General features: G+C 37.6%; 2 protein-coding genes across 7 annotated transcripts; one reads left to right on the top strand and one right to left on the bottom strand.

Moving 5' to 3' along the window:
- Positions 1–1,588: 1,588 nt before the first annotated feature.
- On the top strand, positions 1,589–3,679 carry LOC112527249 (probable prolyl 4-hydroxylase 10). 3 transcript variants are annotated; one of them, XM_025137767.1, is made up of 7 exons: positions 1,589–1,794; positions 1,906–1,978; positions 2,286–2,383; positions 2,534–2,631; positions 3,030–3,159; positions 3,234–3,421; positions 3,593–3,679. In XM_025137767.1, exons 1-7 carry the CDS (start codon positions 1,589–1,591, stop codon positions 3,664–3,666), a joined length of 867 nt encoding a protein of 288 aa, XP_024993535.1. In that variant the 3' UTR covers positions 3,667–3,679. The 3 variants fall into 3 exon arrangements, with proteins under 3 accessions (XP_024993535.1, XP_024993525.1, XP_024993517.1); XM_025137757.1 differs by having other exon boundaries at positions 1,897–1,978; XM_025137749.1 differs by having other exon boundaries at positions 1,894–1,978.
- Positions 3,680–4,659: 980 nt separating this feature from the next.
- Positions 4,660–18,466, bottom strand: LOC112510616 (aconitate hydratase 1). Of its 4 annotated transcripts, none has more exons than XM_025116042.1 (20): positions 18,378–18,466; positions 18,182–18,286; positions 17,261–17,421; positions 16,321–16,413; positions 16,012–16,197; positions 15,774–15,935; positions 14,500–14,644; positions 14,160–14,302; positions 13,459–13,515; positions 13,297–13,376; positions 13,138–13,213; positions 12,017–12,202; positions 11,869–11,936; positions 11,667–11,785; positions 11,468–11,589; positions 6,374–6,472; positions 5,808–6,287; positions 5,459–5,557; positions 5,134–5,376; positions 4,660–5,047 (listed from the first exon to the last, which is right to left on the bottom strand). In XM_025116042.1, the coding sequence occupies exons 1-20, from the start codon at positions 18,379–18,381 to the stop codon at positions 4,949–4,951; spliced, it is 2,727 nt and encodes a 908-aa protein (XP_024971810.1). In that variant the 5' UTR covers positions 18,382–18,466; the 3' UTR covers positions 4,660–4,948. The 4 variants fall into 4 exon arrangements, with proteins under 4 accessions (XP_024971810.1, XP_024971811.1, XP_024971812.1 ...); XM_025116043.1 differs by having other exon boundaries at positions 11,468–11,574; XM_025116044.1 differs by lacking the exons at positions 18,182–18,286; positions 18,378–18,466 and having other exon boundaries at positions 17,251–17,416.
- Positions 18,467–19,027: the final 561 nt, after the last annotated feature.

Here is a 19,027-nt window from a genome sequence, read left to right as displayed (position 1 = left end):
TAAAAAATGAGAACTTTTAAATAGTTGATTTGATATTAATCTTGATATATATTTTTTCAAATTTTTATGATATCTTCAAATTTATATTTTATTCAAAAATAAAATCATTATTGTTTTATTAAAAACACATAAAATCGTATTATAASATCGACADAGACAAATAATAAAATAGAACATTAAAATCGAGATGTGTCTCGTTGCATTACACGAGTATCTTTTAGTATTAAAAATATAAAAAGTAAATACTGAGTTGTTGGAAAAAAAAAGCTAGTAAACTGTCTTATAATAATGTATAACTATATAATTGTGCCTTTAACCGGACCCTATCCACCAAATTAGGGAAATCAACATAATTAGTAAAAAGCTTAGTTTCACTTTTTAACCATTTCTAATCCAAATTCACTTTTTAGTCAATCATTGCGCGTTTACACGTAAGAATTGGTTTTCCAGCAAAAAAAGAATTCTCCAAATTTGAGTAAAAATTGACTGAAACTAAATTTGAGTAAAAACGAACCTAAAAATGAAACCATATTTACTGATCAGCTATTTCTCTTTCATTTTCTCCAATATTATCTATTATTATTTAATTTTAAAAGTAAATTACGTTTTTAGTCCCTAAGGTTGTTGAATTTTTTATTTTTGTTCTTATGGTTTTGAAATTACAATTTTCATCCCTATGATTTACAATTCATTACCTTTTTTCTTACATATAATTTAAAATTTATTGTTTTTTTCATTCCTATGATTTACAATTTATTTTTAGTGATCTACGTTTAAAAGTAGTGTTTTGGCTTCAAGGACGAAAATAAAAGTAAATTGCAAACCTTAAACTGAAATTTAGAAACCACATAAATAAAATCTGCAATTTTTAACAAACTATAGGGACGAAAAACATAATTTACTCTAATTTTAATTAGGAAGATTGGCCAAAATGGCTATTTCTCTTGTAAAAATTGGTCTCCTTGCCATTACCCTTCATGATTTACCCAAATATGATTACGTCTGCAAGTTCCACTTTTGCAACTTACAAACCCAACTAAAAGACAATTTTATTAATCAAAATTGACCCAAGTCCATAATTACGTCAGTCAAGTCCACAATTTTTTTTCCAACTTTTACCTGATTGGTTTGAGCTGGCTCCAAATGTCAAAAGTACCAGGAGGTCTCATGTTTAAATCCAAGAAGGAATAAAAATTTCATTGTGGCCACGGAGGTTCAAATATGGTGACTCCAGATTATCTACAAAGCAGGTGGTCGTCCTGGAATTTGTCGGCTCGCATAACAAGTTGGATATCAGGTTAATAAAAAGAAAATTACTGGTATATTTATAAGGAATGGCTATTAATTTTACTTTTTAATTATCTAATGTTACGTGCCCAAATACCTCCTGATTTTAGGATGACGTCATTAGAGGTCCCCACATCATTTCCGTTATTCCTGAATTCTTCATCAGATATAGTAAGAAACTGAATATTTCAAAAATTAATACAAACACTCGAATCGAAAGGAACAACAGCTCATAAATAATCTCCGGTTCCAGCAGAATTCTAGGGTTTTGGACGCGATCTGTCTCTTAGGATCTTCAAAAATGGCATCGAAAGGGAGATTACACCCTCGGGGTCCTTCACGCAATTCGTCATCACCAACGCTCATCTTTTCGATACTCATCATCTGTTTATTCTTCATTTTGATTCTTCTCGCTCTTGGAATTCTTTCGATTCCAAGCACTTCACGCAATTATCCGAATGCTCATGATCTGAGCTCCATTGTGCACCGTATTACCAACGCTGACAGGTCAGTTTGCGTTTAGATTGAAGTTTATTTTAATTTTGTTGTTGTGATATTACTTGATTTTGGTTGGAATTGAACTGCTTACATTTTGAGTGAATATAGAAGTGAAGGCAGCGATGGTAGAGTAGATCATTGGGCTGAAGTGATCTCATGGGAGCCTAGAGCCGTCATCTATCATAATTTCCTGGTTAGGACGGTTTTTTTCCTTCTGTTCATCGAGTGTAGCATGTGTAGGCATAAATGTCAACATCTTCACCCTATCATTGTTGTTTGAGATCGTCTTTCGTACCTTCGAGCTAGTTGCTGTAGAAATAACACAATCAAATAACTTCTTATATTGTACTGAAATGGTTCTTCTGTAGATGAGGATAAGCATCGAGTGCATGAATTTTGTAGCCAACTGACCTTTCTAAAATAAAAATTCAATAGCTAACTCGATTGCAGATTTGCAGTTTGCGTAATAACACACTGAATGTATATTTTTTTTATGGCAGTCGCAAGACGAGTGTGAACATCTAATTAAAATTGCTAAACCTCATATGGAAAAGTCAACAGTCGTCGATAGCGTCACTGGAAAGAGCAAAGATAGTAGGTGTGCAGTTTCTTGTTCGTATTTCTGATTGTTTAGTAGTTCCTCCTATTTAGCTCCTTTTGCTAGGTGTTATTCTTGCTACTACTATGATTATGTTTCGAGTATCATTCGGTTACTTTTATCATCTAGAGATTCACGTCTTTCATTCAGGGTACGTACGAGTTCTGGTACATTTCTGGAACGAGGCCAAGATGAAACAGTTCGGGCCATTGAGAAAAGGATTGCAGACTTCACCTTCTTGCCTGTAGGTATGAATTTTAGGAGGAAGTATTTTCAATATTTTGTTCACTTATAAGTTCTGCATTTAGTTTCGCCTGTATTAAGGAAGTACCTTCGACAACCAAAAGAGCTGGCTTTCCTCAAAAAACCAGCTTTGTAGGTCATGCCATTAGTCTTGGTAGTTGTTGATCGTCCCACATCTTCGCTTTTGATGCTCTGTTTATATCGCCTCTGTAAACTCCATTGTTTCTCGTACTGCAACCACTAATCTATCTAGCTTTACTATCCACCTTCGCTGTGCCCATATTGTATCTCTTTAATCTACTCTAGTGGGTCCTGAGAACCTATTTGGCGGCTTTCTTGTAGCTTAATGCACCTAGTCACCTGATCTTACATAAACAGATAAACTCATTTCATTTCTGTTCAGAACACGGGGAAGGACTTCAAGTTCTCCACTATGAAGTAGGTCAGAAATATGAACCTCACTATGACTACTTTCTTGATGATTACAACACCAAGAATGGGGGTCAACGGATGGCTACAGTTCTGATGTACCTGTAAGTGATGTCTTCTTATCTCATATTTTGTATGATATCTCCTCACATCTTTTTAATTCTTTCACCATTTACAGATCGGATGTTGAAGAAGGGGGTGAGACAGTCTTCCCTTCTGCAAAGGGAAACATTAGTGCTGTACCGTGGTGGAATGAACTATCTGAATGTGGTAAAGGTGGGCTATCTGTTAAACCAAAAATGGGGGATGCGTTGCTTTTCTGGAGCATGAAGCCAGATGCAAGTCCGGATCCTTCAAGTTTGCATGGTCAGTTGTTTTTATATACATCAAGTTATTTATAGCTCAACATATCCTGATCGAGAGCCACATCTTTGTTTCCCATATTCATTGAGCTTCATGTATCAAATACCCTTTTCTAAGCTTGCATGACATAAGTTGTATGGCACTAACTCTATACTTTCTCTTCTTATTTCTAAGGTGGGTGCCCCGTTATTAAAGGGAACAAGTGGTCCTCTACAAAATGGATCCGCATCAACCCTTATAACGCTTAATTTTGGTTTGAAAGGTACTTCTATATAAGCTTAAAGGAGCGTTGATGTGTGTATGTTAATAAATTAGATAGAAGGATCAGCACATGTACACAGGCTATGTTAAAATTTTGTATAGCAACCAAGCATGTAAAAATTCCTACTTTTCTGTGAACACCTCTGCCCCAAATCTAGAGCCCACTTTTCACTTGAGTTGGAGAAAATTTAGCTTCAAAAGTACACGATTGTTATAGCGAATGAGTTCATAACTATTTATTTATTAGAGGTGTTCTAAAATAACATGATGCTTCTAGTCACCAAACAGAGTACAATTTGGTTACCCTTGAGGCATTACAAGTGAACCTGACTATGTATTTTGGCAGGGTTTTATATGTTCTCATCCAATTTATGTTATGGTGCTTGTATCTATAACTACTGCTGGAGAATGACATGGGAGGTCTACAATCAGAAAAAGGCCTTCAAATCTGATGACAACACTCATCTTTTACAACAATGTAATTTCTTTTTTCATATATGATCACATACCGCTAATTTTGATGCTCTTTACCACCCCTCTATACAGCTGTTTACTTGTCTTGAGGCTTAGGTTTACTCAACTGAATTAATGGACATTGAGATATATTACTATCAAAAAAGTTTTCATTCATGCGTTGTTTGATGTATTTATAAATTATGTGTAGTTATAGTTATCACCAATGCACAAGGGTAAGATGGTGATTGGTGTGTGTAGATATATATATATATATATATATATATATATATATATTTATAGTCATGCAAACATGTCTAATTGTTTATCATTTGGATTTAACAATTTCAACTGTTCGTTTGAATCGTATATAGTTCAAATCCAAGTCCTCCTAGAAACAATATATGAATTCCTATTAAACTAATATTTGGATTTTGGACATACGCAGATTTTGATCACATTTGTGGGTAGTTTAACCATTCTCGTACTCAGGATTTATGGATTGGGCTACCTTTAATTTAGTTGAGTTACTCAAATAAGATATCACGTATACATAAACATTTATCTTCTGTTATTACATGCCTGCCTACCAACCTACCTATACAATAACACTCGAGATACATAAACATTTCTCATCTGTTATTACATGCCTGCCTACCAACCTACCTATACAATAACACTCGAGATACATAAACATTTCTCATCTGTTATTACATGCCTGCCTACCAACCTACCTATACAATAACACTCGGATACACCCATAAGGAACTGAATTTTTGACGCCAGTTTCATTGCCACACCTGTTAGCCTGTGATCTCAGTTGGACTTGCATGCACGTTCCCCTGTTTTTGAACCAATGAAGCTCCTAATAACATATTGCAAAATGTCCCCATGATCAAAGTAGGCCAGTTCCACCTACAATTTAAAGTTATCATGAACACGACTGGTTCTCCACCACCAAATAGACAAAACCGCAAAAGGGTTCAGGTAGATCCGATTACCTCTGTGTCGAACCTTAGTGTACATTTGAATGACTTCCTGTTGTCTGTTTTGACTATGATTTCTTGTCCGGGAGTTATCTTGTTGATATCTTTTGGAAGGTCAATGGTGTAGCGTTCACGGCCAGTCAACTCTAGAGTCTCTGCATCCTCCCCAGGCGAAAAACAAAGTGGAATTATACCCATGCCTGCTAGATTACTGCGATGAATCCTTTCAAAGCTCTTTGCTATTACTGCTTTAACACCCTGGGTGTACAGAAAATAGGTCACATATGCAAGTATAGGGATCAAAAGGTCAAAGTCAAACCTATGACAATAGCAAGTTTACCATCAACTTTGGACCTTTTGCAGCCCAATCTCGAGCACTTCCAGTTCCATACTCGGCGCCAGCCAACACTATCGTATCTTGCCCCTCCCCTTTGTACCTCTGGTCAAAAGAAAACCTGGTTATATGCACAAAGTGGTATAGCTTCGACTTTTAAGGTCAACTAAGCTTCTTCCAGTTCCAAAATTGACATGGGTTCTTCACATTTTTACAGTATTTTTTTAAATACCTGAAACAAATAACGACTTTACAGACAGAAGATTCTGTCACGTGAGGCCTAACAAAAGTTTAACCCGTTTTGATGTGAAAAAGTTTAGCTGGCCTCAAAAGTCAAGAGGGTTCAGAGTATTACCATGGCAGCATCAAACACAGAGAGCTTTTCTCCACTGGGAATATGAATAGTTTTAGGTCCAACTTCTCCCTCCAATAATTTGTTCACCAGTCTTATATTAGCAAAAGTGCCTCTAACCATCACCTCATCATTGCCACGTCGACTTCCATATGAATTGAAGTCTCTCTTATCAACCCCAAGTTCCATTAGGTATTTGGCAGCAGGACTGTCTTTGTGGATGCTTCCGCCTGGTGAAATATGGTCTGTCGTAATACTGTCCCCTAAGGTGAGCAAGCAATATGCATCTTGTACCTTGCATGGACCTGGAGGAGACATGCTTATATCTTTCAAGTTAGGAGGCTCATGTATATAAGTTGATCTCGCATCCCACTTGTAGAGTCTGCTAGAAGGTACATGTAAATTATTCCATGTGGGTTGACCTTCTGTTATGGTCTCATATACAGATTTGAACATGTCAGGCAACACATTAGATTGCACAATCTGGATCACAGTTCAAAAAAGTAACACGGTCATGTAATCGCATAGGTAGACTATTATAAACCGTTGAAAGATTAGAGTTAGCTCACATCTGCTACTTCTTCACTAGATGGCCAAATGTCCCTTAAAAAGATTTCCATCCCATCTCTACTTAATGCAATCGGTTCTGTCTCAAAGTCGATATCAACCTGATAGTCAACGAAGAATGGTCATAAAAACATAGAGCCAGAGAGCAAGCATGAGACTCCCTCTGTTTCAGGAAATGTTTAACATTTGACTTTCTAAAGTCAAAGGTACCGTCAAATATTACATAAATTGTTTAGGAAAAGATGACTCTACATCACTAGAATGATAAAGTAAACTCAGGTAATGCTCTCAAAAATACTTTATATCTTGAACGATGCCAGAATGGCTTTAAATACAAGGAAGATGAAACAGAAACAAGCTAATTTACTGCTAAAAAGAAGGAAACTACTACTAAAAAAATGGGATAGCAACGACTCGGTTTATCACGTGCACAAAGTCTCACTAGACTTGACCAAATCAGCTTTATTTGAATTCTTTATTCCATGAGCTGAATCTCGAATATGCCAACAGAACCCTCCCTCAAACATGACCATGGTTCATGTCTTGTTTGCCCTTAAAAGAACACACTCCAAGCCTTTCTCTAAGCCCTTGAAAAACATCACGATGCAGAGGCTTAGTGAAAATATCCGCCACTTGGTTTCTCGTTTCAACATATTCCATAGTAATCGTTCCTTTGCTGACCAGATCTCTTAAGAAATGATATCTCACCCCAATGTGTTTACACCTGCCATGAAGAACAGGATTTCTTGACAGTTGAATTGCTGAAGTATTATCACACTTTATTATGTTTCCTCCGACTTGTCGCTCACCAAGTTCTTCCAGAATTTCCCGTACCCAAATCACTTGGCAAGCACATGAAGCAGCTGCTACATACTCTGCTTCTGTAGATGACAGGGCAACTATACTTTGCTTCTTTGATGACCACGAAACTGCAGCTCCATCCCACAATACTAAGTAACCAGACGTGCTTTTCCTGTCAGTGACATCTCCAGCAAAGTCACTGTCAGTGTAAACTTCCATCTTCCCTTTTCCTTCCCGTTTATACCAAATTCCATAATCCAAGGTTCCTTGAATATACCTCAACACTCTTTTAGCAGCTGCAAAGTGAACTTCTCTGGGTTTTGCCATAAAACGACTTATGAAGCTCACCGCAAATTGTATATCAGGTCGTGTAGTGGTGATATACATCAGACTACCAACCAGTTGTTTGAATAGAGTTTCATCAACTGGTTCACCACTCTCATCTCCCAATCTGCATCCAGGGACCATAGGATTGACCACTGCATTGTCCGTCATCTTGAAACGACTAAGTATATCAATTGCATATTTTCTTTGGCAAATATGAATGCCTGATGAGTCTTGCATTACCTCAATTCCAAGGAAATACCTCATTCTTCCCAAATCAGTCATCTCAAATTCAGCTTTCATGGTTGTCTTGAATTCTTCCATCATTTTCTCATCATTTCCTGTAAATAACAAGTCATCTACATATATGTTTACAAAGAGCAGTTTTTCTCCTTGCTTCTTTATAAACAAAGTATGTTCTGATCTGCTCCTTGTAAAGCCTTTATTAACGAAATGGGCTTCAATCCGACTGTACCAGGCCCTCGGCGCTTGCTTGAGCCCGTACAATGCCTTTTGCAGCTTATATACCTTGTGTTCATTGTTTTTGACAGTGTAGCCCTGTGGCTGCTGGACATACACATCTTCTTGCAGGGTTCCATGGAGAAAAGTGGATTTCACGTCCATTTGGTAGATGACCCATCCTCTTTGTGCTGCCAAAGCTAGCATCAGCCGGATCGTATCCATTCTTGCAACCGGAGCATACACTTCCATGTAATCTACTCCAAATTCTTGACCGTAACCTCTAGCCACCAATCTTGCTTTGTGCTTATCAACTTCGCCCCTTTCGTTTAATTTGGTTTTGTATACCCACTTTACGCCAATACACTTAGCATCTTCTGGTAAATCAACTAGACACCAAGTTTGATTCTTCTCAATCATTTCAATTTCTCGATCCATTGCAGTCTTCCACTTTTCTTCTTTGACAGCATCTTCAAAGTGGACTGGATCGTCATGGGATATGTCTACAATATGCACTTCCTCTTCATCTGAGTCAAACTCGTCACCGGTGACATAGTCTCGAAGGTAACTTGGAATTTTACGTTGTCTTCCCTCCCTTGATTGTGTAGTACTAGGACCAGGAACATCTGCTGGAAACTCCGGACCCGTGGCACTTGCTGGTGGATTAGGCTCCACGAGCTCGTGAATCTCTGCATCACTCTCATCGATAAAATCGTAATTTCCCCATGATATTTCTTCTTTAGTGGTCTGCATTTCTTTTGTTTGATTCCAATCCCATTCTTTATGCTCTTCAAACACCACATCTTTGCTGATTATGACCTTCATAGTTTCTGGATTGATTAATCTGTAGGCCTTTGACTCCTCGCTTACACCTGTCAAAACACAGACAAGACTTTTGTTGTCTAATTTGGTTCTTTTTTGCTTAGGCACATGTACATGGGCCACACACCCCCAGATTCGAAAGTGGTTGACTGTAGGTTTCAACCCACTCCAGGCTTCTTGTGGGGTTACATCTGGAAGTGCCTTGGTTGTGCTTCTGTTTAACACATAAAAGCTCCAGGTTATTGCTTCTGCCCAAAATATCTTAAGCATGTTCTTTGCAGATAACAGCGTGACCACCATGTCTATAACAGTTCTATTCTTCCTTTCTGCAACTCCATTTTGCTGTGGGGAGAAACTTGTGGTTAATTGCCTTTTAATTCCATGTTCCCTGCAAAACTTGATGAAATCATTAGAGAGATATTCTCCTCCCCTGTCCGTTCTAAGTGTTTTGATCACCTTTCCTGTTTCCTTTTCTACCTTACTTTTGAACTCCTTGAAGCTTTCAAAAGCTTGTGACTTTTCAGTCAATAAATAGACCCACCCCTTTCTACTATAGTCATCAATAAAGCTCAAGAAGTACCTCTTGCCAGTATGTGAACTTGGGGTTATTGGTCCACATATGTCAGAGTGTATTAACTCCAAAATTTCTTCTGCACGCCATGAGCTGGTCTTTGGTATGACTTCCTTAGTTTGCTTTCCTATCATACAGTCTTCACACACAGACTTATCAATAATAAACTCAGGTAGATCACGTACCATTTGTTTATGCTGCAGGGTTTTCATGTTGGTCTTGCTAATATGTCCCAACCTTTCATGCCATAGTGTTGCAATGTCATCATCACTTGAATACATGCATTCAGCTGTTCTTGACTCTGTGGTTTCGATAGCATCTTCACTAAGTGGATACATCCGATTGGTACTCATGCTGGATTGAAATACCAATCCTTTGTCTGGATGAAACACTTTGCAAATATCGGATTGAAATAAAAAGGACAGACCTTTCTGCTGGAGTTGTCCGATGCTTAGAAGGTTGTTCTTGAGTTCTGGTACAAAGTATACTTCTCTGATCACATAGGTTGTTCCATTCAGAATTAGCTTTATGTTTCCCTTTCCTTCTACTGTCATGCGTGTGTTGTTTCCGAGTTTGACAGTGTTGGAGAAGTTTTGATCCAGTTCCACAAACCTTTCTTTGTCGCTGCACATATGATTAGAGCAGCCGGAATCCAAAAACCACAACCGCCCCTTGCTTTATTTCTTTGTCCGAGTCATAAAACCATTCTCTTCTATTCCACCATCAGCCATGAGCATAACTTCCTCATTCTCATCAAAGCCAGCATAATTTGCTTCTTTTGCATTAGGACATTCGTAGGAATAATGCCCTAATTTGTGACAATTGTAACATTCAATCGTTTCTTTGCGGAAAGACGACTGTCTTCCTCTACCGCGACCTCTTCCCCTGTAATTGTATCGTCCTCTGCCTCGTCCTCTGCCATTGGAACTGTCACCTGCATCCACCTTCAACGCTTGTTCCTCTTCTCGTTCGTTCTTCTTGAACTTTTGCTCATGAACTATTAGTGTGCTTTGTAGCTCCTCTATGGACATTTGATCAATGTTCTTAGATTCTTCAATCGATACAACTACATACATATACTTTTCGGTCAAAGTGCGAAGGATTTTCTCAACAATTTTGACGTCTGTCATCACCTCTCCATTACTCCTCATCTGATTGGAAATCGTTAGCACTCTACCGAAATATTCCGGAACGGTTTCACTTGTTTTCATCTCTAATACTTCGAAATCTCTTCGAAGCTTCTGCAGCATCGATTTTTTCACCCTTTCATTTCCTGCAAATCGCTTTTGCATCGAATCCCACATTGCCTTCGATGTTTTTCGATCCAAGATCTGCTCAAACGTAACTCTATCAATTGCTTGATATAGATAGTGTTTGACTTGCAGGTCTTTCATTCGAAGCTCTTCTAATTTCTTCTTCTCTGCTTCACTTTGGGCAACCCCCACAGTAGGTTCTCTAATGCCTGGATCAATTAGATGCCACATTTGTTTTGCACGCAGCAAATTTTCCATCATCTCACTCCAGTGTTCGTAGTGGCCATCGAACACCGGCACCTTCAACTTATCGTCACTCATTTACACTCCTTTTGTGATCGAAAGTTGCTCTGATACCAATATGATAAAGTAAACTCAGGTAATGCTCTCAAAAATACTTTATATCTTGAACGATGCCAGAATGGCTTTAAATACAAGGAAGATGAAACAGAAACAAGCTAATTTACTGCTAAAAAGAAGGAAACTACTACTAAAAAAATGGGATAGCAACGACTCGGTTTATCACGTGCACAAAGTCTCACTAGACTTGACCAAATCAGCTTTATTTGAATTCTTTATTCCATGAGCTGAATCTCGAATATGCCAACATAGAAACAATTTGATGTCATAAGAAGAGAATTCATGTCTACGGAAAGTACACGTTTGCCTTTCAACAGTCAAACATGTAACATGAATGATGGTGTACCAAAGAGTCATTTGGCCCAACGGTACCCAGGTTATTGGTAGAGCCCAGCCTCCTAGGAGGTCAAGGGTTCTAGCCTTGCCAAAGGTGAGGAGTGGGTGTGTGAGTATTTGCCGTATGTAAATATTATATACTTCAAAAAGAAGGTAGAGGAATTATGTACCGTGCCAGCAAGAGCATAAGCAACCACAAGGGGAGGAGAAGCAAGATAATTTGCTCTTGTAAGCGGATGTATGCGGCCCTCAAAATTGCGATTTCCAGACAGCACAGCTGCAGCCACGATGTCTGAAGGTATATGGAAGAAGCAGAAACTTTTTTAAAGTGAAAATATGGAGAGAATGAACTTGTTGCAAATACGATACCATTTTCAGTAATAGCAGATGCCACTGATTCGTCAAGGTCACCAGAATTACCGATACAAGTGGTGCATCCATAACCAACAATGTGAAAGCACAACTGCTTCAAATATCTTAGCAATCCACTGCAGATGCAATAGCAGGTAAGTGTACTAAAAATGCTTTCTGGGACCTTAAGTTGTACCTTTCGTTTGAAGAATTTTCTTACCTTTTCTCCAGATACTTGGTCACAACTTTGGAACCCGGGCCTAGACTTGTCTTAATCCATGGTTTCACCTGATCATAAAGTGAAGTTTGAAAGATTAGATATTTGAATACTTATCAGGCAACTAAAATTAGGTATCTAACAGACTAACCTCGACCCCCAGATCGCAAGCTTTCTTTGCTAACAAACCAGCTTGAAGCATAACAGTAGGATTCGACGTGTTTGTGCAGCTCGTAATGGCTGCTATAACGATATCTCCATGTCTGAGTTGTGCTGGGATCTCCCCGAATTGAAACTTCACAATCTTGCTTTGGTCCTCTTTTGGTATAGCATATCCCTACAAGTCATCCAACTGAAAAGAATTAGGGCCTGTTTACTAAAAACAAATCAGGTAAGTACTTACCGGATAAATTTCCTCATCGGATGAACATGAGAAGGGTCAAGGGTAAGAGCGATGAGAATGATGGAGAGTCGTACCCGGTAAGTGAGGATGACGACTCTTACCCAGGCAAGCGCTTAACCACTAAATTGTTGCATTCGATATGTTTTGATATACTAAAATCTTACGCATCAAAATAAATCATAGTGTTGACTCCTATCAATAAGCGCTTACCGGGTAAGCAATTAGGTAAACGGGGAATGGTGACTTGTAGGTTAAACAGTGCTACATCTCGGTCAACAAACCCCTTAGCAAAATGGGGAATGGTGACCAGACGCTACCAATGCCAAGAACACCTTGAGGACGAACCAGGTGCCATTCAAGTTAAACACTTGATGTTAAGTGTGACATGGCTCACCAGTCATTGTCAAACCTTGTCAAATTACCTGTTATGCTTAAAAGGGTCCATAAATTAGGATTAAGGGTATAGATAAGATAACTGCCTTGTCGAAAAGCTTGGGCAGCTTAAGCCATGGTGGCTCAGGCTCGCCAACCGGTGCAGCCTAAATGAGCCAAGCCCACTGGACTTGAATGGGCCATGGTGTAGTTTATATGTATTTAGCTAGTACTCTTAGCCTCTGGAGACTCCTAATTGTAACTATTTAGGGTTAGTGTATATGTAAATTTAATTCTAGAGGTTTATTTAATTTGATATGCGCCCATATGAGTCAAGCCGAGACTATGCGCTTTATAAGAGCCCATAAGAACCAAGCCTATACAAGTCGAGCCGAGACTCACTCAGCAAGGTACCAAGCTTCAAGCCGAGAAGCTTTCCCAGGGATCGGCCCAAATTACGATTTATATTTAACATTTAAGGAAGTTTCTAAGCCCACCTTAAATCCAACTTTATTGTCCAAGCATGCATGCCAATCAGCTTTCATTTCATTCAAAAGAACTTGATCATGAGGCCTGCAAATAAGAAAACAAAATCAGACACATGAGAAAGCCATGGAGGATACCAGTAGCTGTTTTCTGCAACAACGAGATAGTACCGCTTTGGCCCGGAGACACAAGGTTTGACATCTTGAAGATCCAACTTCAAGTGAGAGCTAAACACCATCTCTCTCTCTGGCTGCCACAGAAAAAACCCGAGTCAGAAAACAAAGAGAACAGTGAAATACAAGCTTGAGTTACGGATTTACACGGGTCTGTACCTGACTGTAATCCATAAATAACTTGTTTGCCCGCAGATATGACTCTATCATGGATATCTACATATTCTCATAACTCGTTGTCAGTATAACGAAAAGAACAAAAACACAGACACTACAATAATATTGGGTTTATAAGACGCCAAAAATGTTTTTTATAAGACTCAATTTAAGAGTGTTGCAATAAGTTTACAAGACATTTTTTGGCATGCTAACAAGCCTTTTTGGACATTTTTATCACAAATGTCGTATTATTTATTTTATAAAACACTATTTGAAAATATGTCTTATAAAAACAAGTGTCCTATAAAAAGATGTGTTTATAGAATGCTATTAAAAAACGATCGATTAAGACACTTAGGGGCCGTTTACCAAATACTTACTCGGGTAAGCGCTTACCAAGTCACATTACCTTACCAGATGAATATGTCAAGGACCAAGAATTTTACCCGGTAAGAGCGAAGGCAAGGACCGAGAGTCTTACCCGGTTAGTGATGGCGACAACTCTTACCACGGTTAGCGCTTATTGGGTAAGTTGTTACATACGATGTCGTTTTGGTAGACTAAAATCTTACCAGGTAAGTAAGAGATAGCATTAGCGTTGAATTTTACCGTCAACCGCTTACCGGGTAAGTGTTTAGGCAAATGACCCCTTAATATTGTTGGGGTCCTATAAACCCGATTTAGTTATAGTGAGTATTTACCATTTCATCACTTCTGCCGGTCAGCTTTAGATATTGTAGGGTAACATGATCCACAGGAAAGAAACCCATTGTTGCACCATATTCAGGAGACATGTTTGCGATCGTTGCACGATCTGGTAACGCTATTTCACTCATGCCTTCACCTGCAAGATCACGTAACTTTGAATCTTCATATCACATGAACAAAAACCTTGTTCGGCTGCTAAACCTCCGTTCCAACATTTCTAAAGAAGTTACAAAATTCCTCTCTAGTTTGTAATTAAGACATAGTTTGTTTGATCCCCTTAATAAGGGAGAACTAATACCATGATGATTATGTCACAAGCACGAGGTTAATTACCATGGAACTCAACAAAATTGCCAACAACGCCATGTTGTCTAAGCATTTTAGCCACTGTCAAGACCAAATCCGTAGCCGTAACTCCATCTTTCAAGCCTCCAGACAGCTCAAAACCGACTACACCTGGAAGGACCATGCTCATAGCCTGTAGGCAAATTGTATATTTATCATTACGACCGAGAACATAACTCAGATTACGACTTTTATGGTTTAGGAGCAAGTTAGCTGTAGAGTCCCCTATGACTACCTTGTTACGGGTTCACTCATGAGCATTTTGGTAGAGTGTACCAACGCGATCTCAAGGGGGTGTGGGTGATTTGTGAGACTTTGAAGGGCTTAGCAGTTAATATTAATTAGTTGCCTTTTATTATGAGGATATATTTTGTTTATTATTTATTAGTTTTCAAAAGGTGGCTTAGTAATTTTTTTGGATTATTACCATTCACTACGGTAATTTCTATGCGTACACAGTATAATTTCTTAAGAAATTATGGTGGTTGCAAGTACGATTTCTTAATTCGAAATTGTATTTTTTGGTAATTGTAATGCCACATCTATATATTCTATTGATATGACAGTAAATAGTATAAGAAATTGTTTTAGGTCACATCAAGTTTTTTTTATGTTTTATGAAGTAAGTTTATAGAAAAAAGTATAGGTAATTTATTAAATGAGATTTTGATTATAAAAGAATACAAATAGTATGATCATTAATTAAATATATTGATATATCTTTTTTTATTAAATTACAAATATAACATTAATATATTAACAAATATTAAAAAATGAAAAATGTTATTAATATTACCATACAAATAAAATATATTACACAACTATGCCTCCAATTAATATAGTTTTCCATTTTTTTTTGTTAATACTAAACATCGTAACTTTCTTTAAAAAAATTAAAGCATAAATATAAACATTTATTTATTGAATAAAAACATTTTATAAATTAAAATACAACATTTTATTTAATTTATTCTATTTTACTTTATAATAAATTATTTAATATATAACAATTATCTAATTAATAAATTAATGGTAGTTTTATTGTTCTTTGATTAAAATATAATTTTTTTATGATGTGGTGTCACTTGAGAAGTTGGTTAGAAATCATCGCAGCGGAGAGTAATCTCAAGATAATTTCTAAAGCTGATGTGACACTTTAAAAGTTGTATCGTAAATTATGGCCCGTAATTGTTTTCGTTCATAGATAAATAAGATAAGAGTCCAGTTGCATTCTTACCATTCACCCAGGTCGAAGATCTTACCTGACCAAGCATCGCAGCTTCAGCTTCTATCCCACCAACTCCCCACCCGGCAACACCTAATCCGTCTATCATCGTTGTATGAGAATCCGTTCCAAAGACGGTATCGGGGTAGAGAATGCCGTTTGTATTAAAGACAACTCTCGCAAGGTATTCAAGGTTCACCTGGAAGCAGCGGTTTTTTCACTTATATCTATCAATACACGAAGAACGGAAGAAAATCTTTAGGGTAAAATGATACCTGGTGAACAATTCCAGCTCCTGGAGGAACTACAAGCATGTTGTCGAAAGCATTTGCTCCCCATTTCAAGAAAGAGTAGCGTTCTTTATTCCGTTCTAACTCGAGTTCCATATTGGCTTGTAGAGCGTTTTCCGATTTGTATACATCAACTTGGACCGAGTGATCAATGACAAGATCGACTGGAACCTGTATATGTAATTGTGTAAGTAGTCTTCCGTGCTCAAGAACATAACCTTAATCGTTAAGGAACATCTCATTCCTCCAAAAATTGCATCTTAAGAATCGTCTTAATGGTGTTGAAAATCTTACCAATGGATTAATTTTACTAGGATCGCCACCGAGCTTGTCCATAGCATTACGCATGCCCGCAAGATCGACAATCGTCGGAACACCGGTAAAATCCTACAGTATATAGCACATGGTACACGTTCACGTCTGTGTCATCACAAACTCACAACACGTAACTCGTTCAGAGGACCTCCAGTGAACCCCTTTTTAGGAGCTTTTTGTAAAGCTTTTTGGCAGACATATGAAAGGCTCCTAACGAAAATACCCTCTTTCTTTTACTTAAAGACGTTATACAAATGCTTATTGGGTAAACGTTTATAGGCATATCGGCAAAAGTCACCTGTCTTATAGGGCAAACATTCTCGGCCATCAAAATGAACCGTTAGCAAGTGCCTCTTACGTAAGGGGCCGTTTATCTAAATGCTTGCCCGGTAAGTGCTTAACGTTAGGAGTCAAACACTATAATTTATTTTTATTAGGTAAGATTGTAGTACATCAAAACGTTTCATATACAACAATTTACCTGGTAAGCGTTTACCCGGGTAAGAACCGTCACCCTCACTTACCGGGTAAGACTCTCCATCCTTATCATTGCTCTTACCGGATAAGATTCTTGGCCTTTGCCATATTTATCCAGTGAGGAAAATTACCCGGTAAGTACTTACCGGGTAAGCGTTTAGTAAACGGCCAGAGTCTTTCTTCCACACTTACCGAGTAAGATTCTCGGTCCTTGCTATACTTCTTACCGTGGAAGTGATACCCACTAAACGTTTACTATGTAAGTGTTTGGTGAACAGTCCCTTCACACCCTTAGTCACAAGCTTTCAATAGACTTCTTATTTCCTTTTTTTTTCTTATGGGACATTAGCTAATTTTTAAAAAAAATAAAAGCTTCAAGACCAATGTGGTACACGTTCATGTGATTGCATATGAAATGAAGAGAAGTGACACCTTGCCGTACCTGAAGAAGAACTCTGGCAGGTTTAAATGGAATTTCAACCTTTCTGGGAGAAGTGTTTTGCCAGTCGAGAATGTTCTCGACATCCTTCGTTGTCACCTGGAACTCATCGCAGTTGCGGAGTGCCGACTCCAAAAGTATTCTGATTGAAAACGGAAGCCTATCTGTCACATATAAACATACACTTCAACAAAATCATTTTTATAAGACGACATATTTCCAAAATGCCCAAACATCAAATAATTGTACATAAAAAATGATACAATAAGTTGATACGACGACTTTGGACGGCTAACAAATTTTTAGGACATTTTTGAAATAATTTTTTATATAATATGCTATAAAAGGGAAATTAACTAAAATAGTCATTTTGAATTTTTGATCACATGTTTTCACCACTTAGGGGCCGTTTACTAAACTCTTATCTGGTAAGTGCTTCTCGGGTAATTTTCCTTATCTGATGTACATAACAAGGGTCAAAAATCTTACCCGATAAGAGCAATAATAAAGATAGAGAGTCTTCCTTGGTAAGTGAGGGTGCCGACTCTTACCTGGGTAAGTGCTTACCGGGTAAATCGTTGCATACATTACCATTTTAAAGTACTACAATCTTACTCGATAAAATAAATTATAGTGTTAGACTTCTAAACGGCCACTTAATCATTTTCCTTGCTAAAATTACTAATATAGCTATAGGTCCAAAATTGACAGGTTCGTAATCTGTGGAGGGATCAAAGTGTAAGAAAAAAATGAAGTTTCTGAACGGATTCGTAATTATAGAGATGTAAATTTGAAAAAACACATGGCTAATGATTAGGAGTGTTATATGAACGATGATCAGAAACATGATCCAACCGACTATAACTCGAATTCTGGAGAACAATTTACAGCAGAAATTAGATGAATCAAGTGAAGAGTAGCTACCAATTCTGGTATCATTGAGAGAAGGTAAGCTGTAGTATTTGCCGAATTCACCACCGCCGGTTTTCTCCAGCGTCTTCATTATCCTCGCAAACGGATTCCGACTCCCTGCAAATGCAATTCAATCAATCAATCAAACAACCAACACACTTTCAAATCAAAATTCGATTCAGAAAACAGTTACGAGATTCATACTCACCCATCGATCACTAGAATTCAAGTTCATCCACTACTAGGGTTTCAAATCACGAATCTCTGTGTGTGTGTGTGTGTGTGTGTGTGTGTGTGTCACCGTTTGATACAAGGCGCATGAATATGGCGCCACTTCATTTCTTCGGTTTTAATATTTTCCATTTTCTTTTTTATTTTCTTTTTGGAAAATACGAGATACTGGGCCACAGGAATGAGGTAATGGCCCATAGAAGGCCCAAATATATTATTGATACAAATAATTGTTCTTAACTTATTTTAACACTGTTTATCCTAATGCATACCTGTAAATGCTAACCAGTATTAATCAACTCTCTAACTTATTTTACTAGGTAAGGGGTTATTTTGAAGTTACTGAATGATTTGATGTAGAATGATTAAGAGACTCTCATTATATAGTGCAAAATGAAATATAATTGTTTGGTAATTTGTTTACGATGAAATTAGGGCCCTTAATGGTTAAGGGAGACCCAAGATACAAAATCATTCAGAAGGTTTTAGAACCATTAAGAGACAGACTTTTTTTTTGCCAAACAAGATTCACCACTTAACGATTCAGATACTGCGTCTTAATAGAACTATTAAGAGGTAAACAAACAAGCCCTAAGATTACAGTATATCAAAATAGTATGTATGTAA

This window comes from Cynara cardunculus, assembly GCF_001531365.2.
Source record: "Cynara cardunculus var. scolymus isolate 2C chromosome LG 1, CcrdV1, whole genome shotgun sequence".
In the NCBI taxonomy this organism is placed as follows: Eukaryota; Viridiplantae; Streptophyta; class Magnoliopsida; order Asterales; family Asteraceae; genus Cynara; species Cynara cardunculus.
This window is presented reverse-complemented; position numbering and strand designations above follow the sequence as displayed.